At 48.6% G+C, this 25502-nt stretch overlaps 1 protein-coding gene across 3 annotated transcripts; it reads right to left on the reverse strand.

The window, feature by feature from the left end:
* MYCBPAP (MYCBP associated protein) lies at positions 1-23007 on the reverse strand. Of its 3 annotated transcripts, none has more exons than XM_049861113.1 (19): positions 22924-23007; positions 12993-13120; positions 12242-12398; positions 12006-12109; positions 11122-11305; positions 10588-10703; positions 9658-9808; positions 8418-8533; positions 8216-8331; positions 7603-7714; positions 6888-7077; positions 6204-6391; positions 5041-5187; positions 4120-4545; positions 3630-3751; positions 2744-2859; positions 2031-2176; positions 1674-1844; positions 1-166 (listed from the first exon to the last, which is right to left on the reverse strand). In XM_049861113.1, exons 1-19 carry the CDS (start codon positions 22967-22969, stop codon positions 71-73), a joined length of 2832 nt encoding a protein of 943 aa, XP_049717070.1. In that variant the 5' UTR covers positions 22970-23007; the 3' UTR covers positions 1-70. The 3 variants fall into 3 exon arrangements, with proteins under 3 accessions (XP_049717070.1, XP_049717069.1, XP_049717071.1); XM_049861112.1 differs by lacking the exon at positions 22924-23007 and adding an exon at positions 22689-22862; XM_049861114.1 differs by lacking the exons at positions 1-166; positions 2031-2176; positions 22924-23007 and adding an exon at positions 22689-22862 and having other exon boundaries at positions 1707-1844.
* Between the last annotated feature and the right edge of the window lie 2495 nt (positions 23008-25502).

Raw genomic sequence — 25502 nt, forward strand, 5'->3', positions numbered from 1 at the left:
AACTAAAGGTTCTTTATTGATTTGTCTGTTAACTGGCTCCCAGAGGCTGCTTGGGACGTGCGATTCAGTTTCAGAGATAGAAACGGTCCTCAACATTCTTCATGGGGCCAAGGTCGTCTGCCAGGACCATCATGTCAGTCACCAGGATGTCCAGCAGCCCATAGACCTGAAAGAACAGGACCCACATCACAGGCAAAGGTTCTCTCTGCGGACAACATGTACACAAGGGAGCATCAACTATGCTATGAGAGTGGACACAGCTACCCCCGTGAGAGAACAGCTGGAGTGGGGCAAAAACCAAAGTTATATTTCTGTAGAACACTTGTTTTTGCAAATAATTTTATTTTTCAAACCAGACTGGGGGGTGATCCTGCGCCATGCTCCTTTAACCTATGGGGACATTAGAGCCTACAGATGGGAGACCAGAGAACAGTGCCCACTTAGCCCCTCAGGTGGGCTTCGGCTCAGCTCCAGCACTACCTTTCCTGGAGGCCAACTTCTCTTCCTGTAAGATCCCAGATCCATGTACTGAAAGGTCTCTGAGTCTGTGTGCTGCAAAAGGGCTGGACCACGCAAGCCTAGGCAAGTTGATCCTTAATTGCAAAGAGTCAAGGGAGAGTCTACCCTATGGGTCCTCAGAGCCCTTTAATTACTTTCTAGACCCCATCAGCCTTCAGAAATCTCAGTGATGTCACCAGCAGCAAGTGGAGCTTCTGATCCAATGAGATCAGGAGCATCACTCCAATCATAGCTAACCAGCCAGATGCAACACAGGTAGACAAAGCACCACCTTTAGACCCTTAACATAGTGGGCAGAGCTTTGTGGACCACCCCCCTTCAAACAACAACAATAAAACAACCACAGTATCAACAAAAACACCTGGGTGGATCTCTAAGGACCTGTTACTTAGGAATAGTTCATGTCCATACAAAAGTCTCTCTCCAGAGTTTCCAAACCTTTACTATTGATGGAAATCCACCCTACGTGGTGTTCTCCTAAGAAACACATCTGCCCAGATGGACCTAATATGGAGAGGAAGAGAAAGGAGCAGAAAGAGAAGGACTTCCACTCTGTTCCCACAGTCTTGTTTCCAAACATCAGCCACTGTGATCTCTTAAAGACTAAGTCAGACCATGTCACTCCTTTAGTCAAAACTTGGTGTTGCTTCTCAACTCAGAGAAAAACCCAAAGTCCTAACAATGGCCTACAATGACCTACATGGCCTGCCCCCAGGACCTCTCTGCTTGCCTCCTCCTCCCTTGCTCCTGCCCCTCCAGACATGCTGGTCCACTCTCTCCTCTGCCTACAGCACTCTTCCTGGGATGTCCACAGGGCCACTCCTCACCTTCCTTTAAGTCTTTACTCAATGTCACCTTCTCAATGGGATCTACTCTTGCCCCTGCCCCTACCCGAGCTTTCCCCATTGCCCTGACCCTGCCCTACCTTTCCCTTTTCCACAGTGCTTATCAATTAGCATACCAGATAAGTTACTTATTGATGTGGTCTGTCTTCCACATTAGGATGCCCTTCACAAGGGCAGCTCTGCTTCAATCACTCATGTAAGGTGCTTATGCTCATCGATGGTGGAGTAAACACAGTGAATGAGTGAGGAAGGGAATGTGCAGGGCAGGTGTGAACCAGGTGAGGGCTGACTGCTGGGCTTTCCCCTCACCTCGATATGCAGCCTGTGCATGTATTTCTCCATGACCAGGGGGTCTATTGGTTCTTGGGAAGGGATGACACTGTCAGGGACAGGATCCTCCAAGGAAAGCCTTTCCCGACTCACAGATTTCATTAATTTCTTGTCATCCTTTGCTTTCTGCTTCTTGCTGTTTGCACGGTCCTGCTTGGAGAGAGAGAGACATGTGCAGCCTTCAGTGGCACCCAAGGTCCAAGGCATTCTCAGCAGCTAGCTCACTGGGAGAGCCGGGGCAACAATTTTTGCTACTGCCCACCGTCCACAAGGCCCTCCAAGGCCCTCCCGCCGTCGCCCAGCCCTTCCCAGTCCCGGGGCCATCTCCTAGCATGCCTCTTTCCCTGGCAACTTGGCTCCTTTTTTATCCTCTTTGTCTTTGATTCCTAGTTGCCGCTTTTCCTGGGATCCCCCTTTCCGGTCCTCCTTTCCCACTCTCCCAGCAGTCGCTTTCACTTCCATGATGGGAGGTGATTTCTGATCTACAGGAGTTGAGTTGAAGACAACGTGGCACTCTGTGCCCTAGATGAGGCCACAAGCATACCAAGGGCAGGAGACGAGGGGTGCAGAGGGTAAGAGCCCTGGGCCCTGCCAGCTGCTCTTAGCGGCTTTGAGGAATTCCTACAGACTGGGAACTGAGCCCACTCTGAGGGGAGCTCCTTTCCTTGAGCCCCTTGTTCAGGTGGTGTGACCTTGTGGAGCAGGACTGTGGAACAGGTGAAGGGGCCTGGTCAGGCAGCCAGACCCAGGTTCTAGTCCCAGCCCTGCCACCCTGCCATGTATGAGGTGGGTAAGTCATTTGCCCTGGCTGGGACTCAACATATACGATGAGGGAACTGAACTGAGGTGATCTCGAAGGTAGTTCCTGGCTCCCAAAGCCTGCCAGCAGATAGAAGAAGGGTAGCAGGGGCCTCCTCTATCAGCTCAGCTAAGTGGAGGTCCCACCACAGGGGCACAAATAAATAGCTGAGGTGACCAGGGAGCAGGGGAGGAAGGCCAGGCAGAGGGGTGTGGAAGATGACGTGGAGCGTGGCTGTGCCATGTCTGACCTTGTTCATCTGGCACATCCAGGTAAGTGGTCTCCTTCTCAGGCAGGCCCAGCAGAGCCCTCAGCCACAGGGAGTAGCTCACCAGACTATCAATCACATCCCGCCACAGCTGCAAACTAGAGGGCAAGACAAGACATATGTGAGAAGAGCCATTAGCCCTCATTTGGCCTTGAACCTACAGAGGCTCAGATCCCGCCTGTCAGAGATGCTGGTACCAGGAGCTCCCATGGAAGCGTCATGCTCCTGACCAGCCGAGTGCTCACCCGCGGCCCTGCAAGTGCTCAGATACTTCCACTGCTGGGGCCCTCTTGCATTTCTTCAGGACACCAAGGGTCTCTATGTCCTCTAGTGACAGGCATGGCTTCCGTAGGCCACAGCCAAGGAAAAGTGGCCCAAGACTGGGGTTAGGAGTTGCCCATGAATGCAGTCTAAACTCCGACTTCAGTCCAGCTCCACTGGAGGGCTAAGCCACCCATGGGATTTCTAGCATAAGGCTCCCAGGGCTGTACTTAGAGGGCCTCGTAAAAGGTCCCTCAGCCTATCCAAGCAGGCTCCACACAGGCAGTGGGGAAGGCTGACAACAGAAAAGTGAAGCCCTTTGGTTTCTCTTCTTTCATTCCTCTGCTCATTGAAAAGGAACAGGGAAAGAAGGACAAAAAAAAAAAAAAGACGACAACGTATTTACCCAGCTGTGATTGCTCCCCAGAGAGAAGCAGGCAGCAGCAAGAGCTACTCCAGCAGATACCAGGGCATGGAATATTTGCAGCATCTTTTAGCAACCTGAGATCCAGGGGAGCCCTGCTCTGGGACTGGCTGTCCTGGGCTTCTGGCCAGATGCCACAAAGGGGAGGTGGAAGGGACAGGCTCTCTTGGTGGGGGCACCTACCAAGTCTGGTACAGGAAGTCAGACTGCAGCGGCCTCTGCTCCTGGCACAGCTCCAGAGCCCCTCTGTTGAGTCTGATTAGGGCGTCTTCTTGCTGGCTCTCCTCAGGGAGGGTCATCACTGCCTGGCAGGGTCACAGGCACCATGGGCAACTGCTCTGCCCAGGACACCAAGGGTTCCTGTGCCCTTTAGTGACAGGCATGGTGTATGGGGTGCGGGTCAGGGGAACATGAACCAGGAGGGGCTGCAGCCATGGACAGTCTGTCTGGGATACCTTCTGTGGGAGCCTTAGAAATCTGTTCCCATGAACCCCTTGTCCACGGTTTGCCAGGGTCAAGAGGTTACCCTTCCTATACCAAGGAACTACTCTCTTTGGGTTATCAGAAGGTTTTGTTTCTTTGCTCACGGGGCTGAAAGGGACCACTGGGGCTCTAGCTATTTGTTCAGGGCAGAAGCAGTCTCCACCAACCCCTGCTGGGGTCAGGGAAGCACCTTTCTGAAGTCTTCCAAGCAGAGGTTCCACTTGAGCAAGGGAAGGCTCTCCAGCTCCCAAGGGCTCTTGGTGCTCTTCAAGTCTAGGCTTTCCTCTACCAGGATCTCCTCCATGATGCTCTTCCGCTGAGGAAGCTTAGTCACCCCTCCAGACTTCTGGGTCACTGAGGAATCTCGGGAGTCCCCATGGGCCTCACTCTCAGACCGGGACAGTTGGGCTTCTGGTACTGGGCCCTTCATGTGTGCCGAGAGATCTGAGTTCACGAAGCCCTTCTCCATATGTGATGACTGGGCCGGGGTGGCCTGGGCCCTGGTGCTGGGCTGCTCCTCCTCGCCTGGCCTGGCCTCCTCAGCTTTGGGGGGCGGGGTCATGTACTGGTGCCACAGTTCGTGCAGGTTTTGCACCACTTGGTGCTGGTAATGCAGCTGAAGCAGAGGCAAGGGAAGATACATGAGGGGAGGCCAGGAGTGGGGCACCTGGGGCCCAAGCCAGCCTGCTCTAGTTTCCTCTCTCAAGAACACTGAGGGAGGAGGTGGGGAAGGAGCTAGCAGCAGCAGCTGTGGCCAGAGGGGCTCCCCGCTTCCCTTTCACCCAAGCATCTCCAATTTAAGGCTTTTGTATTTTTTTACATTAGGCCCTCCAAATAAGATTGAGTTTGAATGAAGGAATTTGAGAAGCTCTGTTCTCATTGAGCATCCACTTACTAGCTGAGTTATCTCGGGAAACTCCTTAACCTCTCTGTGCCTCAGTTTCCTCAAAGTAAAGTAAGAATACCAATAGTGCCCATCTCACAGGGCTGCTGTGAGGAGAAAGCAAGTTACTCATTTAAGAGGCTCAGAACAGCCCTGGCACATAGAAGCGTTTGCTATTCCCATGATCCAGGTGTGCACGTGGGGCGGAGGCTGAGGTAGGGCCTGTACCCGAGGATTCTTGTGGTGGAACAGGTCCTCTTCCGTGAGATAGGCGTCCACAGGTGATGGCGTGCGCTCAGGGGTCAGGATCCCCCTCAGCAGGTCCTGCAGCACACTCTCCACAATGGTGATGGCTTCATGGGCAGCCAGCTTACGCTGGAAAAGAGAAGATGGCAGCCCAGGCTTTCAAAACCCATATTATATCCTTGAGGGAAGCTAGGTCCCTCAGGACTTTGTGCCACCTCGGATTTGAGTCCCTGCCATTTCTCTCTCTCATATACACATGCCCCTACTCCCAGACTCAAAAAACCTCTATGTCTCTCCAAGCATCCTTGTTTTCTAAAAGAGGAGGAAAAGGATGCAGAGGAGGGGCCCGTCCCAGAGAAGAGGGTGCTCCTGCATCGGACCAGGAGGTTACACAGCATTTCCCCAGATGAGGAAGAAGGGGAAGCAGTCTGAACACTGCCGAGAGCGGTGGTAACATCCTGTCTGGCTTGGCTGCACAGTCGGTGTCACAGAAACACACAGAGGGGTAGCTCACATGAGTGTTAGGTCCTAAAGTCAGTGAAAAAAGCAGAAATGACATGTTGTCAAAATTACCTTTGATCACTGCTGGCTGAGCCCCAGCTGAAGTAGTTGGCATGTGTTTGGGGGCCACAATGAATTAGGAAACACAGTTTTCCACAGAGCCCCACTGAACACAAGATGGGCACACTGTGCAGCTAACTGGGAGACAGCATGTTCCCAGGCCTCCCTCTACTCTCTCCAAGGGGTCAGCTTACTAAATAGAATGGGGGTAGACATGCCCCACTATGTATACTGTTCTCTCTGGTTTGGTTTGGGTTGGAAGTCTTGCCAGTTAAATGCAACTCCTGGTATGAAGGGTCCTTCATTCTATTTCGATTCAAATAAGTACTTTCACGAGGCCTGCATCTTAAGGCTCAGTCTCATTTCTTTTCAACTCAGTGGGGCCCCATGCATGGTGGGGCCAAAAGCTGCCCCCACCTTGCCTGCCCACCCATCGTTCACATCACAAAGCCCTGGGAAGCGTTTGTTGGGCAAGAGTTGTTGCCTGTTTGTGAAAAGTGGCAATTCATCTCTTGGCTTGGGAGAGTAAGATCCCTGCCACACTGCCATGGGTGTCCATGGGTGAAAGATCCTGGGTCCCTTACCTCCAGTACCTGCCTCTCATCCTTAAAAATATCCTGGGTCATGGAGATTGCGTGGAGATTGACCTGCAAGACGGCACCTCCTAAGAGGGTAGGGTGAGTTCTAAACTCCCAAGATTCCCTGAAGATCCCAGCATTCAGAGACTTGAAGAAGAAGGTAAATTTTTTAGTTTCTCCAGGCAGAATCACTCCTGAGAGGGGCAGAAAGTCAGAGGTTTCTAATGAATACAAGCTAGCTGAGCCCCAAGCCTGCATGTATAAAGTTAACTGAGCCCCAAGCAAATGCATATACATTTAACTGAGACCCAGGGAGGGTAACCAGGACTGAGGGGTTTCCTGAGGTGCCTGGCTTTCAGTGCCAAAACTGTGAAAGTCCCAGGCAAGTAGGGACAATTCATCATCCTGGCCCCAGGCCTGTGCATACAGGTAACTGAACCCCTAGACTATGTGTTTCTGCTCCCAAGTGGCTAGCCTCTTTGAGTTCTCAAGAGTTCTACCCTTTGCCCAACAGACAGGAACAGCTAGGCAATTACAGACTTTCACAGGAGAAATAGGAGGGGCTGAGGGGTAAGAGGGACTCAAACTTATAGGAGCTGGGCATTGACTAGACTTCAGCTTCTCGCAGACATTGAGGACAAAACCAGCTCCAGCCAGGACCTGGTGAGTACAGCAGCTTCTCCTAGGTACCTGCCCGGTTGTTAAAGTAAAACCGCTGCATCCTGTTTCTCCTCAGGTCTTGGAAAGACTGCAGCTGGGACTGCCGCCGCCAGTGGTACCAAATGGCCACTGTGCCGTTATTGACCACGGTGAGTTCTGAAGATGTTTTCTCTCCTTCTAGGGTTTCAAAGGTCAAGCGGGCAGCAATTCCGATCTGGCTCTGGGGAAGGAGGAAGTATGAGAAATGTCTTTGCTGGGGGCCCTGGTCTAGGGTGACCAACTTATCCCTTTTTGCCTAGGACTTTCCCAGTTTTAACACTGAAAGTTCCGTGTCCCGGGCCTCCAGAACCTAGCCATCCTCAGATAGAGTGCCACCATGCCATGATAGTGGCTGTCTCTGAGGTTGCCATCAATAGTAAAAAGACAAGATAAAACAGACTTTATATCCAATGAACATTTTTGCTTCTAGCATCGGAAGGTCTATTCTAGAACCTTCTTGAAGTGATACCTGTTTGGGATGGTTTATTTACATGCTTGGCGGCTAGGTACAAACTGAATAGCTTATGACACTCCCTTCTCAGCCTTGTGATTTTATTCTTATTCGAGTTAGTGTTGCTAAACATGTGACCAGATAAAAAGGCAAACAGGAGACCAAACAGACTCTTTGTGAATGCTACAGTCACCTTGGGACTGCACCCACAAGGAAGCCCTTCCAGCAGGAGGGTGAGGGTGAAGACTGTTTTACCTTGTCCTGTGGGTTACTGCCTCTGATCCAGCAAGCTGGCTTCCCACAGAACAGTAGGGAAGGGCCAAGAATAGGCATGAGGGTCACATCAGGGTAATTGGCCATTACGTCTCTGTAAGAGAAACCAATGACTTGTTTTCCTTGAAGCTGCCACAGTCATGCCACATGGAACCCACAGAAATGGCTGCCAGGAAGTCTGAGAAGAGACCAGCTCTGCACTCTAGTGGAATGCAATCAGCTCCACTCCAGCCTAGATTCCTCCTGACCCATTCCTTTTGGTGGGAGGTTCTTAGAAATCCAGTGACTCTTCAAGTCCTGGTGACAGAGCCATTCACTATGTACAGCAGTGGGAGAGTCTGGAGGTATCCCATTTAATAGCAAAGGAATGTCCAGGAAATCCCCACTAGCAGCTGGTTGCTGGAAAGGAGCAGATGGGAAGAGAAATGCTAGCACAGGTGCTGGGATGGGCTAGAAGAGGAGGTGGCAGCCACCAGAGAGAGGACGGGATGGAGGCACCCTGATTTCGGGAAGGCAGCCTGTTCTTTAATACTTGGGATGCTGGGGGAAGCCACACACTCTCAGCCTCTCTCCTTAGGACCCAGGCCTGACTCACAAGCTCACTGTGTCTTCAGAGGAGCTTTCCTGGGTACTTTCAAACGGTGTATAGTCTTCCACCGTAACAGATGAGAAAGGCTGCCCTTTTCCCACCACCTCCAGGCCATCAATATCCTCAGAGAGACCAGAAAGGAAAGATTAGCCAACTGAAGACAGGGACCACCCAAAGGAGCTTCAGACGGGCTTGGGGCATTACCAACCTGCTGGCTAAAATCCAGCTCGGCCAGGAGGCTCTGCAGCTCCTTGCGTCGGTAGATCAGAAACAGACTCCGATCCCAGGTGTAGCGGTACCAAGCATCTTTCTGGGCTGGTAATCCTACAGCAAGGTCCGAGGACCCTCAGCGAAGGCTGCTGTCTTGCCCGTTTCCCACCACTTCTTGAGGGCTCTGAGTGTGCCCACCCCAGCACCATTTCTGGGAAGGCTGAAAATACGACTTCCCTGTGGCCACTGGACTCCAGTCCTACCCCAGACCTCGGCAGTACCACACAGGACTCCTGCAAAACTGGCTTCCGCAGAGCCAAATCTTGGCATTGCAATAATACTAACAATAGCAGCTACCTTTTACTGAGTGGGTACCATACGGTAAAAAAAAAAAAAAAAACCCCAACTCACAGCAACCCTATAGGACAGGGCAGAACTGCCCCATAGGGTTTCTAAGGAGCAGCTGGTGGATTCGAACTGCTCACCTTTTAGTTAGCAGCCATAACTCTTAACCACGATACCACCAGGGCTCCTACTACGGGGTAGGACCTCTTAATATTTATGATGTCTCATTTAACCCTCTCACAACCCTGTAAGGATTTACAGATGGGGAAACTGAGGTTCAGAGAGGTGAAATAACTTGCTTCTGGTCACAAACCCAATGCAGCTGGGATCTGAACCCAGGCAGTCTGGCGGGCTCAAAAGCCATGCTGCCCAATAGAAACATGCAAGCCACAGAAGCAAGCCACTCATGTAACTGAAAATGTTCTAGTAGCCACATTTAAAAAAAGTAGAAAGAGGTGGAATTGATTTTAATAATACAATTTATTTAACCCAACATATCATTTCAACATGTAATCAATATAAAAACTATTAATAAAATAGACTTCTTTTCAACCTAATCTTTGGAGCCCAGTGTGTATTTCGCACTAACAGCACATCCCAGTTCAGACCAGTCACATCTCAGGGGCTCGGTAGCTTACTCGTGGCTCACGGCTGCCGTACTAGACAGCGTGGCTCCACAGCCGACACCCCTGCTCTGTTTCTTATACCACTTCTATCACCGTTTTACTGAAGAGGAAACTGGAACTCAGAAAAGTTACGTGACTTGCCTAAGGCCACACGGATGTAAATGACTGAACCAGGATTTGATCCCAGGTTTGTCTCGCACCAGCCGTGCGGGTTATGACCACACAGTCCCCCCTCCTAGGCCAGCCACAAGATACCCTGCTCCTCACCCATCTCCTCCCGGATGGACTGGGGCTTCCTGATGTGAGTGATTGGTTCCATGAGGCCACGCTGAATTTTCGTCTTCGTCATGATCAGACCTGTCATTTCATCTCCCACATATTCCAGTCGATTCCAGAACCCGCTGCTCTCCTCACAGCACTGGCAAGGAGGAACAGAGGAGAGTCAGGTCATCCTGACACCTTGGGGAGGTGCTGGTGGGCAGTCTGGGAGGACAAGCATCCTGACTGCAGATTCCCCGTCTGGGGAACTCATCATGGCCATCACTGAAGAATTCCTGGCAGAAGGGAAGCGTGTGCTTTCTTGTTTTCAGGATGCCCTGTTGTAACCTTTACCTGCCCCTGGGAAGATGGCGTGGGTTGGTACAGGCACTGCACTGAGATACCACAACACAATATGGTGTCCTGGAGAATGCAACAGCTGGAGTCTGAGCTCTTAGGAGACAGGTGCTAAGATCATTCTAATAATTCAGGACCTATGACATTTTCCTCCTCAGGCTGAATGACTTAATTGGCCCATCTCCACCCCCTCTCCCCTCAAAAAACAAACCAAACCACTTCCTGTCAAGTTGATTCCAACTCATGGCAAACCCATGTGTGTCACAATACAACTGTGCTCCATAGGGTTTTCAATGGCTGATTTTTTGGAAGAAGACTGCCAGGCCTTTCTTTTGAGGAGCCTCTAGGTGGACCCCAACCTCCAGCCTTTCAGTTGGCTGCCAATCACTTAACTGCTCCACCCAGGACTCCAACCAGTCCCCAAGTACCCAATAATGGGATCAACGATATCTTTTAGTAAAGGCCTGAGGGCATTACAATGCTTTGCAATGGATAGATATTCTCCCCAACTGTGCAACCTGAGACACACCATTCCTTTGTTCAGACCCCTCCTGACAGGCGCTGGGGAGAGGCTCTCCCTACCTTCCCATCATGCTGTGTAGGAAGGGCACGATCAATGAGCTCCCGCTCCTCCTGGATCTGTCTGTAGGTCTCCCCGGTGTGCATCAGTAGCTCGCTGACTGGCTTCTTCAGGTGTTCTAGAAACAGTGAGCCAAGGATGCAGCCCCTCCACCAAACCAGCATAAGCAGGCGCCCGAGCACCCACTTACTGGGCAGGTTTTAGGACCCACTATTAAGAGCACAGTGGATAAGAGCTCAGCTGCTAACCAAAAGGTCAGCAGTTGGAATCTACCAGTCACTCCTTGGAAACCCTATAGGGCAGTTCCACCTGTCCTATAGGGTCATTATGAGTCGACTTGACTTGACAGCATCGACTTGACAGCAATGGGTTTTTTGGTTTAAGGCTTAAAAGCAGGAAGCACTTAGGAATAAATGGCACAAACTCCATCTGCGTCAGCCTGAGTCCAGACTCTGGACAGGTGTGGGGAGAAAGAAAAACAGCAGAGCCTCGATGCCAACTGGAGACCAGGCGGGCAGTCTGTCTGCTTTGCTTACCACTGAGGGCTTCCTGCTGCTTCTTCCGCAGGGTGATGTTGCGCCGCCAGTTTTTCAGAAAGTTGTGCTGAGGGGGTGGGACCCAGAGATGTTCCTTCTCTGCTTTGGGTTTCTTTTGCTTTGGCTCTTCTTTCGCTGAGATGAGGGCCATCAGACAGGGTGAGGTGTGTATCAGCTCAGCCAGCTGAAAAGTACAACGTGGGTGCATGGAGGGTGCTGAGAAGGCACTGAACTGGCAAAGGAGCAGAGATTTCATGAGCCCGACATCCCTGCTGCTCCCACTGAGAACCCTTCTTCTCCAGGACCCCAGAGTAGCAAGTACAGAGGACAAATCACAGAGCCAGAGGGCTTGGGAGCTGCTGTCTGTCCCATCTTCCCCAGAATGGGAACCTTTGTTCTAAGATTGTACTCAACAGCTTTTAATGTGTCTCTTCCCCTCACAACTGATGCTAATTAACCCCTTCACCCACTGGCCCCTAAACCACCACGTGGACCGAGGAGAGCTGGCCTGTCTTCAGGGAAAGGTAAATGAAGCCGGTGCACAGAGGAGCACAGGGAGAGGAGGGAGCGCAGCCCTGAGCCTGAGGCTCTCCTAGGTGCAGTCTGCTCGGAGCCAGATGCGCCCTGGTCTTTGGGTTCCATGAGGCACCTCTGTGTCCTTAGAGTAAACCTTTCCCCCTTCAACTGAAGTCAGCTTAGAGTGAGTGGTTTCTATGACTTGCAACTAAAACATCCAGCTATTTCATGGGGAGAGTCACTTATCTTGGACTCAAGGCCCAGAGATTGGACTGTCTCTTTAACCCTGGTCCTGTCTGACTGACAGGTGGCGAGGCTGCAATGACTCCAGTGACTTTTCTCACCCAGGCAGCTCTGTACAAACAAACCTGGGTGTTCCCTCGAGCGAGTGCAATTCTCTTAAAGTCCTGAAGACTCCCCAAGATGTGGTGTGGCAGGATCTGTTCACTGTTATCGATGCTATTTCCAGGGCCTGAGGCAAGGGGTGGGGAAGAGGGAAGGAGAAAGACTGATGTAAGCTCTTTAAGGGGGTTACTTGCAATAGAGACCTGCCTCAAAGACCTGGCATCCAAGACAAGGGACGCCAGGGCCAAGGTCAGCATACCGGAGTAGTCCAGGGGTTTAGTGGCTGCATCTGGAGTGGCAGGATGTGCTACTAAGTGGCAGACCTTCCTGGTAGAGTCCTTGGGTTTGAGTTTACGGATGATAACTTTCTGGGTAATGGCAGGTTTATCTTCCATTTCTGGGCGAGGAAGGTGTTGCTAAAAAAGAAACAAAACAGAGAATTCCACCTGAGACTGGAGGAGGAAAAACAGCACCCCGTCTCCTCCGTCCTAATTCTTGGTGGAATCCCTGAGGGCTGACAAATCTGTTTCCCAGCTCTGCCCATATGTTCTGTCAAGGAAAAGCCTGAGTAAGAGACATGAGATTCAGTGATATCCTGGAGGAAAAAAATGACACTGTATGCCTCCATGTCTGGTGAGAAGTATCGACTCTTCCATGGGGCTGGCATTTAGGGGCTTTATCCCCATCTGTAACTTTGCTCCTTCAAGTCATTTTCCCATCTGTAGAATGGGCGTGAGGGCACCTGCTTCAGTGGGAAACAAGATACCTCATCATCTCATTTCCCCTGCGATTCTGTATGAATCTCAAAAATGTTACAAAAAACAACAGAGTAGATTCCTTTAAATGCTGAAGTGAAAGGTATGTGTGTTCAATGGATTTCTCCATGGCATTAGACACTCCCTCTATGAGCAAGGAGCCAGTGGTGAAAGTGGACTTGGTTGATGTTCTAGACCTCACAGGTCAGCACGGAAAAGTTCTGGCAGTAAGGAAACCCTGCACTTCGTCCTTACCTTCCTCAAGTCTTCTTTCTTAATGGCTAAGGCAAGGATGTCATCTCCTTGTAGGACATTGCTAACAGGCTCTGGTTCTTCCTGAATAGGGGGTGTGGGCTGCTCAGGTAGTTTTGCCCGCTTCTTTTCTGAAAAGCAGCAGAAAGTTATAAGTGATTAAAGAGTTCTTTCTGTATATATATATATATATATATATATATATATATATATATATATATATATATATATATATATATATATATTAGACTGCATGGTGGAGACAGAGCTGACCATCTGGACAGACAGCAGAGGTGCCTGGACAGCACCTCCCTGGGGCAACAGATCTCCCTTGAAGGTCTTCTACCCTACTCCCCCTGGCCCTCCACAACGACTGAGGCTGCTATAGCCCAAAGTGAGGTCAGAAGACCTATGTGCCCATCCAGGCCCTACCAGGTGGACAGCCTTGGGTACATCACTTAACCTCTCTAGGCCTCAGGCTTCCCATCTGTAAAATAAGGAGGTTGGACTAAATCAGTGGTTCTCAAAAATCAATGTCTGCCTCAGAATCTCCTGGGGAGCTTTACAAGTACAGCTTCCTGACTCCTCTGTGGCTCCAGGGCCTGAGGAGCTGTATCTTTTTAAGATCCTCAGGTAATTCTGATGCACAGTGGTTTGTGACAACTGGACTAGCTGCTTCCTCAGCCTCTTTCAGGGCTGGCATTGATCCACTCTTCTGCGTTAAGAAGACCATTCACTGTTGATCATGTATTTCACACTATTTCATTCAATAAATACAATGCATTTTCTATGTGTCTTGCACTAAGATACAAGTGGGTATCTCAGGCCTCAAAGAGAGCCCAGTGGAGAAACAGATTGTCAAACACACTATACTAGGGTTACTCCGGGAGCACCCCAGGGGGCCCAGCCCAGTCTGTGGGGTGGTCAGGCAGGGTTTCCTACAGAAGCGATGTCTGAACTGAGAACTGAAGGATGGAGAGAAGTGAGAGGAGGGAAAGGGCACTGGGGAGCAGGCATTCCGAAGGGAATAGCTTAACAGTGACTGGAGGCGAGACAATGGGGCACATTCCTGAAACTCAAAGCAGGTGTTTTTAAATAGCTAGAGTGTAGCACAGTGAGGCGGACGAGGCGGACGGGTGGAGGCAAGAAGCAGTGAGCCTGGAGACAGAAGTAGGGGTGTGTCACGAAAAGCTTAGTGAGCCCCATTAAGGATTTCAGTCTTTATCCCGGGGGCAATGACATGGTGAGGAATGAATAGGGCCTGGAAGACTGAGGATGAGACGATTTAGGAGTCTCCTGCGTAATGAAGTGACTAATGATGACAGTGGTTGGTGGGAATGGAGGGAAACAGACTTGAGACAAAAGCCTCAGGTGGTGGCCAGAGCACACTTTTTTTTTTTCCCAATACTTTTTATTGTGCTTTAGGTGAAAGTTTACAAATCAAGCCAGTCTCTCACATATAAACTTATATACACCTTATTACATACTCCCACTTACTCTCCCCCTAATGAGTCAGCCCACTCCATCCTTCCAGTCTCTCATGACCGTTTTGCCAGTTTCTAACCCTCTCTACCCTCCCATCTCCCCTCCAGACAGGTGATGCCAACACAGTCTCAAGTGTCCACCTGATGCAAGTAGCTCACTCTTCATCAGCATCTCTCTCCAACCCATTGTCCAGTCCAATCCATGTCTGATGAGTTGGCTTCAGGAATGGTTCCTGTCCTGAGCCGACAGGTTTGGGGGCCATGACCCCCGGGATTCTTCTAGTCTTAGTCAGACCATTAAGTCTGGTCTTTTTATGAGAATTTGGGGTCTGCATCCCACTGATCTCCTGCTCCCTCAGAGGTTCTCTGTTGTGCTCCCTGTCAGGGCAGTCATCGGTTGTGGCCAGGCACCATCTAGTTCTTCTGGTCTCAGGATGTGTAAGTCTCTGGTTCATGTGGCCCTTTCTGTCTCTTGGGCTCATAGTTGTCGTGTGACCTTGGTGTTCTTCATTCTCCTTTGATCCAGGTGGGTTGAGACCAATTGATGCATCTTAGATGGCCGCTTGTTAGCATTTAGGACCCCAGACGCCACATTTCAAAGTGGGATGCAGAATGTTTTCATAATAGTATTATTTTGCCAATTGACTTGGAAGTCCCCTTAAGCCACAGTCCCCAAACCCCCGCCCTTGCTCCATTGACCTTTGAAGCATTCAGTTTATCCCGGAAACTTCTTTGCTTTTGGTCCAGTCCATTTGAGCTGACCTTCCGTGTATTGAGTATTGTCCTTCCCTTCACCTAAAGTAGTTCTCATCTACTAACTAATCAGTAAATAACCCTCTCCCCCCTCCCTCCCTCCCCCCCATAACCACAAAAGTATGTGTTCTTCTCAGTTTATACTATTTCTCAAGATCTTATAATAGTGGTCTTATACAATATTTGTCCTTTTGCCTCTGACTAATTTCACTCAGCATAATGCCTTCCAGGTTCCTCCATGTTATGAAATGTTTCACAGATTCGTCACTGTTCTTTATCGATGCGTAGTATTCCATTGTGTGAATATACCACAATTTATTTAACCATTCATCCGTTGATGGACACCTTGGTTGCTTCCAGCTTTTTGCTATTGTAAACAGAGCTGCAATAAACATGGGTGTGCATATATCTGTTCCTGTGAAGGCTCTTATTTCTCTAGGGTATATTCCGAGGAGTGGGATTTCTGGGTTGTATGGTAGTTCTATTTCTAACTGTTTAAGATATTGCCAGATAGATTTCCAAAGTGGTTGTACCATTTTACATTCCCACCAGCAGTGTATAAGAGTTCCAATCTCTCCGCAGCCTCTCCAACATTTATTATTTTGTGTTTTTTGGATTAATGCCAGCCTGGTTGGAGTAAGATGGAATCTCATCGTAGTTTTAATTTGCATTTCTCTAATGGTTAATGATGGAGAGCATTTTCTCATGTATCTGTTAGCTGCCTGAATAGCTTCTTTAGTGAAGTGCGTGCTCATATCCTTTGCCCACTTCTTGATTGGGTTGTTTGTCTTTTTGTGGTTGAGTTTTAACAGAATCATATAGATTTCAGAGATCATGCGCTGGTTGGAGATGTCATAACTGAAAATTCTTTCCCAATCTGTAGGTGGTCTTTTACTCTTTTCGTGAAGTCTTTAGATGAGCACAGGTGTTTGATTTTTAGGAGCTCCCAGTTATCTGGTTTCTCTGTGTCATTTTTAGTAATGTTTTGTATGCTGTTTATGCCTTATATTAGGGCTCCTACCATTGTCCCTATTTTTTCTTCCATGATCTTTATCGTTTTAGTCTTTATGTTTAGGACTTTGATCCATTTTGAGTTAGTTCCTGTGCATGGTGTGAGGTATGAGTCCTGTTTCACTTTTTTGCAGATGGATATCCAGTTATGCCAGCACTACTTGTTAAAAAGACTATCTTTTCCCTAATTAACTGACACTGGGCCTTTGTCAAATATCAGCTGCTCATATGTGGATGGATTTATATCTGGATTCTCAATTCTGTTCCATTGGTCTATATGCCTGTTGTTGTACCAGTACCAGGCTGTTTGGACTACTGTGGCTGTATAATATGTTCTAAAATAAGGTAGAGTGAGGCCTCCCACTTTTTTCTTCTTTTCAGTAATGCTTTACTTATCCGGGGCTTCTTTCCCTTCCATATGAAGTTGGTGATTTGTTTCTCCATCACACTAAAAAATGTTGTTGGAACTTGGATCGGAAGTGCATTGTATGTATAGATGGCTTTTGGTAGAATAGACATTTTTACTATGTTAAGTCTTCCTATCCATGAGCAAGGTATGTTCTTCCACTTACGTAGGTCCGTTTTAGATTCTTGCAGTAGTACTTTGTAGTTTTCTTTGTATAGGTCTTTTACATCTTTGGTAGGATTTATTCCTCAGTATTTTATCTCCTTGGGGGCTACTGTTAATGGTATTGATTTGGTGATTTCCTCTTCGATGTTCTTTTTGTTGATGTAGAGGAATCCAACTGATTATTGTATGTTTATCTCGTAACCTGAAACTCTGCCGAACTCTTCTATTAGTTTCAGTAGTTTTCTTGAGGATTTCTTAGGGTTTTCTGTGTATAAGATCATGTCATCTGCAAATACAGATAAATTTTACTTCTTCCTTGCCAATCCGGATGCCCTTTATTTCTTTGTCTAGCCTAATTGCTCTGGCTAGGACCTCCAACACAATGTTGAATAAAAGTGGTGATAAAGGACATCCTTGGCTGGTTTCTCAAGAGAAATGCTTTCAGGCTTTCTCCATTTAGGATGATGTTGGCTGTTGGCTTTGTATAAACGCCCTGTATTATGTTGAGGAATTTTCCTTCTATTCCTATTTTGCTGAGAGTTTTTACCATGAATGGGTGTTGGACTTTGTCAAATGCCTTTTCTGCATCAATTGATAAGATCATGTGGTTTTTGTGTTTTATTTATATGGTAGTTTACATTAATTGTTTTTCTAATATTGAACCAACCCTGCATACCTGGTATAAATCCCACTTGGTCGTGGTGGATTATTTTTTGATATGTTGTTGAATTCTATTGGCTAGAATTTTGTTGAGGATTTTTGCATTTACGTTCATGAGGGATATAGGTCTGTAATTTTCTTTTTTTGTGGTGTCTGTACCTGGTTTTGGTAGCAGGGATATGCTGGTTTCATAGAATGAGTTAGGTAGTATTTCATCCTTTTCTATGCTTTGAAATACCTTTACTAGTAGTGGTGTTAACTCTTCTCTGAAAGTTTGGTAGAATAGAGCATACCTTTAAGAACACATCGGGTAGAAGCAGGTTTTTTCCAACAAGGACACACTCCTTGTCATCCTTGCACAGAGGTGGTTTCACAATTCTAAATACAATTTATTTCTCTGGTTGGTATCCTCCCCTCCTCTGCCCTCCGGTTCAGAATGGTTTGAGACCCTACACAAAATGAAAGAACACCTAAGTCCTGCCAAATTAAAACAAAACTTGGTTTTGTCTACTGTTTCTCCAAGTCTCTTTGCCTCTAATTTTTAAGAGGCAATATCACTGAAACACCAAGGCAGGTGTTTTTGTTAAGAAAAATCAAGCTTTTTTTTTTTTAAGGAAATGCCCACAGTGACAAAAAAAAAAAAAGCCAGAATCATTTCTAACATAACTCAAAATCTCTAAATTCAGCCTATGTGTCCCAAAGCAATGGGGTCAGCAGAAACTCAGGAATATCTGTTGGTTAAATTGCATGGCTCTGTGCACACATACATGTGCATGCACACACACACACACGGCTGAGCGGTTCAACCCTTGTAGTTGGGATCCGATCTGCCACCATGTATGGAGATGCAGCCTTAGGTTTTGATTTCTACTTCCTCTCCCCCTTCTACATAAAGTCACCAGAGTTGGTAGCAGCCCAAGAGAACTGGTACCAGTTGGAAGTTTCCTTTTACATATTTTTTAATTATTTCTATGTTCCAGGATATTTGCTTCCTCTATCACCCGGGTCTCCATCTTCCCAAAAGATTAAACATCTCCAGATGTGTGCTTCTTACTGATGGGTGTTTAATTATTCCATGTAAATTCATAAACTTTCAACATCGCTGAAGATTTCTGAGGTCAAAGCTCCCATCTCTTTGAGTGATTGAAAAACTAATTTTTCATGTTTGTTTCAGACTGAAGTGATCAGTGAATCTCTGGTCTGAGGTTTTTCTGAGAAGTTATCTTGAATATAGTACAATAAATGCTCACATTAGTCAGAGAATGGTGTATTCTAGTTAATACATACTCATAAAAATTATAAATTCATCCCAAAGAATATATATTAAGCACGCTTCTTGTGCTATAAGCCACAGGGAAGATGGTAAGAAATGTTAAGAATATGGTCCTTTGCTTCTGGAAATGAAAAACACAACAAGTACACATACATACCCTAATCAACAATATATGTGTGTAAATTACTGGCACAGGCAATAGGTTTGGTTAGACATCAAGGAAGGGACAGAACAAGGTGGATCACACAGTTTACAGCTCTAAAGAAAGGTTCAGAGGAACAGCTGCAGGGTCAGTAAGTGGCTTCACAGGCTGTTAGGGTTGGAGGATAGGAAGGCTTTGCACAGGTGGAGCAACAAATAGGGGTGTTCCAGGTGAAAGAAAGGTGTTCCAGTCAGAGCAAAGGCAGAGCTGAGTGTGGCATGTGTGTGGCATGGTGACACTGAGGGCTTACAGGGAAGGTGGGGTGTGATACTGGGGATGAGACGGGGACCAGGGCATGATGGCTTCGTAATGTACAGCTGAGGCATCTGATCTTCCTCCTGTCAGCAGGAAGGAGGTTGGTCCCTGACTGATGAAAGCAGCATTGCAGAGTGTTTCATCCAATGAGGGTGAACCACATGGACTGGGGGAGTAGATGCAAGCCCTCAGACCAAGGAGGAAGGGTAATCCCCTGGAGGTCACTTCAGGATTTGCTGGAGGGAGGATTCTGCAAGGCTGAAGTGTGTCTCACTGCTGAGCCAATGGTGGCCCAGCTACTTCCTGTCATTTACCTTGGTCCTGTCAGGCCTAAAGCTGAAGTGCGTTCTTTGGCCTGCGTGAGGCTCCTGGTGGGCCCTTGATCCTGACAGCTGAGGGGGTCGAAGAGACCTTTCAGGGGTAGTCAGATGACACCTCTGCCAGAGCTAGGCAAGGCAGAAGGTGATCAGGAGGGTGCCCATAGAAGTGGTACTAGCTTCCGAGGGACCAAAGCAGACCCGGACTCAGGCAAGAACTGCCATGGGAGGTGGGCGGGGAAGAAGCTATGGAGGGAAACGAAACCTGGACTCTGCTTTTCTGCTTCTTGTCTTATCAAAATTTTATTTTATTTTTAGTGTTGATTAAAGCCTTTGGGAAATTCTGACCTCATGGTTGTGCTAGGGGAACCAAAGGAGGGGTTGTCCCTACCAGTGGTGTCACTAGGACTGGTATCACTCAGTGTGATAACTCATGGTGTCACCTTCCTCCATGGATATACATGTTAGTTTATTATCAATTTTAATCACAGAATAATATGTGATAAATGTAGTTGTAAATTGCTTAAATGTAATATTGCTTAGATTATGTGAATACTAACAACAAAACTTTTGTAAAATCTTTCTACATTGAATTACAACATTATTAGTAACTGTGTGGAAGCCTTTTCTGATTTTTCTCCTTTATTACTTCATTCTCAAAAAAGTTATTGATACAGGTTCACAAACACTAATTACCACAACAGCAGAAAATTTGACAAAATCAGTGACTATAAAAATACCTGCAGCAATGAAAACAACAGCTCATGCTTACAGCACAGTCAGACGAAACCATGGGATTCGAAGCGTCACTGTAATTGGGTAATAATGACAGCTCTGACTGGAGCACGTGGAAAGGCCCAAAAAGTAAATTAGCATAGAGTTTTAGCCTTGTAGAATATTGATACAAGCAAGCTAGGGTTACAAAAAATTTTTTTTGTTGTTATAACTATAGGGATATTTTTATTAAAAAAAAAATAATAAATTTCTCCTGAAACAATGCACAAAAATTTTATAGACAGTCATTTTGGTGTCAGCCCCTCTGACAGTGTCACTCAGTGTGGTCTGTACCCCCTGCACCCCCCTAGTGAAGCCACTGGTCTCAACCAAGACAGAGCTTGAATCAGTGAAGGGGAGGGGGAAGAGGACACTGGTACTGCTGGGAGTCTTAACAACCAGAGCAGGGAGAAACTTCAGAGTCAAAATGGCTCAGGTCCCTAAACAGGTTTGCAGCCACAATATTTGCTTGCCTTTTTGCTTATAATTCAGAAACCTTGGAAAAGACATAGCACAAGATTATATCTGTTGATTAGCTGTATTATATTGAGGGCACAAGTATCACCCTAGTACTACATTAGAGGCTTTGCCTGAGCTATTGCGGGTGGGGAAGGTATCTTGCATGCTAAACGCTGTTTTTTTCCCTCCTCACTCCAGTGCATGTTCTTAACTCAAGGGCTATTTAAGCAAACGAAATTTCCTCTTATTAAAAGTAAATATGCAGTGAAAAATCTTTCCTTGATTTGTTTACAGCAGGAAGTTCAAATCAGATAAGATCTCCCAGAAACCAGGTGAGTAGGAGGCAGGATCAAGGAGAGCCCTTGACTGCCCTTGGGAAAGGCAACCAGATATTTCTCTCTTAACTGTTAAAGAAGTATACCACGAAACAGCGTCACAACGTAGACAAAACCCGACTTTCATACTATGAAGAAGCATAAAAGAATGCCATGCTGAAAAGCAACTAAGCTCTTGCTAGCTGTCCAGGCCTCCTATGGGCCCCAGTGACTCCAGGCCTGTCCCTCTCATCACACTGAACTTTCTCCTCAGCTTTGAGGGAGGGTCTCCCCAGGGCCTGCAGGAGCAAGTCCCAACTTTTTGACATAACCCATAAAGCCCTTTGGCCCCTGCCCACCTGTGCAGCCCCCTCTAGCTTCCTTCTTGATCCTTCTCCATACTTGCCTCCTCTGCCCTGGCCACCATGCCATATGTGCTCACAGTTCTAGGCCTCAGCTCAAGTTGCTCACTCGACTTGGAAAAGCAATCCCTTCCCCCTTTCTTTTGGTTGGCCACAGATGTCACTTTTTTCAGAAAACCTTCCCCCCAGCTCTACCATCCAAGGCCTGGGTCAAGTGCTCTGAGCCCTCTTAGCCCCTGACAGGTGCCTAAATGACAGCATTTACAACACTGCATTCATTATCCTTCCACATTCTTCTAGTTACTCTTCTGTGTCTCCATTAGACTCCTGAGTTTCTTGAGGGCTGGGGCCACATAATTAATACTGATACCACTGGTGCCCAGAGCAGTGCCCACACATAGCAGGCCCTCAATAAATGGAAACAGCAAAGAAAGATCCATGAGGGGGTGGGCTGCACATGGGAGGATGTCCATGGTAGTCAGTCTGCTGTCAGGCACCTGTGGCTCTCTCGGCAGCAACCAGGGTGCCGCTGCAGAGACCAGGAAGGAAGTCATGTCCAGTGGCTATCCACATTAAACAAGCTGGACAGGTGTCATTGGACCAGAAAGGGCACATGGTGGGAAAAGGCAGTCAGACACAGAGCTAGTCATGTCAGGCATTTCTTTGGGTTTTCCACCAGGACTACTAGCTGACACCCTCCAAAGAACCCCGCCAAGGTCATTGGTTTTACCACCCCCAACATGTATCTTATATTCTTCCCTGATTCCCCTTCCCAATGACCTTACTTCCTTGCCCTATTAGCCTTAAACTCTACCCTGGCAATTCTGCACTCTACTTGGTCAGGGGATCCTGTCTCCTGCGCCCGACTCTAAGACCTGGTTAGAGGCAGGGATCTCCTATGCCTTCCCACCCAATGCCATCTCCCTGACAACTGATCCCTGAAACCCCTCTGTCAGTCTCCCATTTCACCCCCAAGGCCCGGTGGGCTGTACCTCCTCCCCTGAGAGTCCCTGCCTTGTACATCACCTCCAAGGCCCAGTGCACTGATTATCCCCCCAAGGCCCAATGCCTTATGCCCCTCCCTTAGGGAGTCTCCATCTTGTACATCATCCCCAAAGCTCCTGTATCCTGCACCCCATGCCTCAGGGGCTTTTACCCATATCTCTGGTGTACCCAATCTTCCAAACCCCGCGTGCTAACCCCCCATCCCAAGCACCCCTGCCCTGTCCGGGTCTCCTGAGTTCCCAAGGCAGCCAGCGCCAACCTTTCCAGCTCTCTGCGGACTCCAATAATCTGTTTGTTGGTATTCTGAGGCGCGAGTCCTTCTTCAGAGACTTCATGGTGCCGGCTGGGCTGTGAAACCGGCCCCGCGCCGCCCCGACCCGAGGCTAAGTAACCGGAGGGGCAGCCCCCCTCGACCCCGCGCGCGCGCGCCCGCCCGCCAGCGGCCGCCGCTGTATCCATAGCAACCGGCGCCCTGCGCGGGAGCGCACACCCACCGAACAACTTGGGCGGAGACTGCTTGGACACCACCTTCTTCATCATCTGGCCGCGCCCACGCCGCAGGCAGCTCCTCCTTCCAACAGCTCCGAAAGGCGCTCTAGGGGCCCGGGCCGTGACGTCACAGAAGGCGCCGGCGAGGGCCGTGACGTCACCAGCGGGGTGGAGGCGGGGTGAGGGGATTTTGCTCGCTGCGTTCCATGTGGGTTGTCAGGGCAGAGGTGGAAACTGGGGATCTCGCCGTGGGGGCCGTGCCGGGACAAGGGGAAAGGAGACGAGGAGAAATAGGATGTAGGGGCTGCGTGACCCGCCCCGCCCTGCTACTAGGCGAGGGGGCGTCCCGGCTGCGAGCACTTTCCCCGGACTCCCGCCGCGGCCTGCTGACCAGCCACCCGCCTTTCCCTCTGCCCGGCCACACAGCCGCCGCAGGGATCATTCCATTCACCCCTACTGAAAATCCCTGAATGGCTTCCCATGGATTTCAGGTGCCCGGTGGCCCGTGCCTGCACCCCACCCGCGCCTAATGACCTTCGCCCACGCTCGCGCTCCGTAGCAGCCACTTGGGCCTTCATCACTTCCCGAACAAGCCAAGTTTTTGCCCTGACTTGGGGGCCTTCTAATCCTGCGGGTCTCAGTCTTTGGAGATGCTGCCCCTGGCTCCCCTCCCACCCATTTCAAATAGTACCCCTCTGTATTCTCAAGTTTATAAACGCACCTGTTTATGTTTTCCAGAGCTTTAATGCAGTCTGGAGTTATTTTGTTTATGTGGTTGCCTGTCGTCATGCTCGCTCTCAGACTCACTGTCAGAATCTAGCTCCATGACAGCAGGGATCGCCTCTCCCTGATCCCCTCTCAACCCAAAGTTTAGCACGTAGTGGTCACTCAGTAACTATGTCAAATAGCGAAGGGACTACAGCCAGACAGAACCCACGTCCAGTCCCAGCTCTGCCTGCTTGCTAGTTGTGTGTTCCTGGGATAGTCCCTTGACCTCTCTGCACCACAGTTTTCTCACCTATAAAATGGAGGTCATAATACTTCCCTCACAGGGCCACTGTGGAATTAGATAAGATTATGCGTTTAAACTACCCAACACTGTGCCCTTGTAAACTAGTGTCTTCTCAGTCAATTCTGAGGTGATGGGGATGTAGTTTGTACCCATTGTACAGATGGGAGAAACAGCCCCAGAGAAGAGAAGGGTATAAAGTCACCTAACTAGCAAGAACTACAGCTTGAACCCCATTCAACCAAGTCCAAGGCCAAGGCTCTTTGGACCCTGTTTCCTGGGCCATTTCTGAATTTTGCAGCAGTCTACCCCAGACAGGGAAAACCTGGTGGCGTAGTGTTTAAGTGCTAAGGCCGTGAACCAAAAGGTCAGCAGTTCGTATCCACCAGGTGCTCCTTGGAAACTATATGGGGCAGTTCTACTCTGTCCTATAGGGTTGCTATGAGTTGGAATCAACTCTGAGGCAGTCGGTTTTCGGGTTTACCCCAGACAGGAGGAGACAGGGAGGATGCTAGCAGGGCTGGCCAATCCCTGGGCTCCCTGTAAATTCCCCATTACTGGGCTCCTCCCGAGGGGTATGGCCCCTTGTCCATGCCCCTGTAGACCTTCACTGAGGGTAGCCTCTCCTCTCCTGCCCTCCCGGTCAGTCACCAAACTCCCGCTACCCTCTAGGAAGTCTCCAGTTGAGTTCACTCCATGAAGGTTGACTGAACATTTATGATACCCCAGGGTGGGTGCTGTGTCATCTAGGCCCCCAAGAAGCAGATACTGAGATGGAGATAGTGCAAGAAGTTTTTCGGAGGGAGGGGGCAGTTGTTGTTAGATGCCGTTGAGTCGGTTCCAGCACAACAGAAGAAAACACTGCCGGGTCCTGTGCCATCCCCACAATCATTATCCTTGAGCCCATTGTTGCAGCTACTGTGTCAATTCATCTTTTTGAGCTTCTTCCTCTCTTTTGATGACCCTCTCCTTTACCAAGCATGATGTCCTTTTCCAGGGACTGGTCCCTGCTGATAACATGTCCAAGGTACTTGATACAAAGCCTTGCCATCCTTGCTTCTAAGGAGCATTCTGGTTGTACTTCTTCCAAGACAGATTTGTTTGTTCTTTTGGCAGTCCATGGTATATTCAATATTCTTCTCCAACACCGTAATTCAAAAGGTGTCAGTTCTTCAGTCTTCCTTATTCAATGTCGAGCTTTCACACACATATGAGGTGATTGAAAACACCATGGCTTGGGACAGGCACGCCTTAGTCTTTAGAGTGACATCTTTGCTTTTTAACACTTTAAAACTTTTAGATACTTAAAAACAGACATGTCTGTCAATCTGTCATACTGTGGGGGCTTTCATGTCGCTGTGAAGCTGGAAGCTATGCCACTGGTATTCAGATACCAACATGGTGTACAGTTTTCAGCTGACCTTCCAGACTAAGAGTAAGAAGAAAGACCTGGCAGTCTACTTCTGAAAAAAATTAGCTAGTGAAAACCTTATGAACAGCAGCAGAACATTCTCTGATATAGTGCCAGAAGATGAGTGCCTCAGATTGGAAACCACTCAAAATACCACTGAGAAA

The sequence above is a fragment of the Elephas maximus genome, chromosome 19 (assembly GCF_024166365.1).
Source record: "Elephas maximus indicus isolate mEleMax1 chromosome 19, mEleMax1 primary haplotype, whole genome shotgun sequence".
NCBI lineage: Eukaryota > Metazoa > Chordata > Mammalia > Proboscidea > Elephantidae > Elephas > Elephas maximus.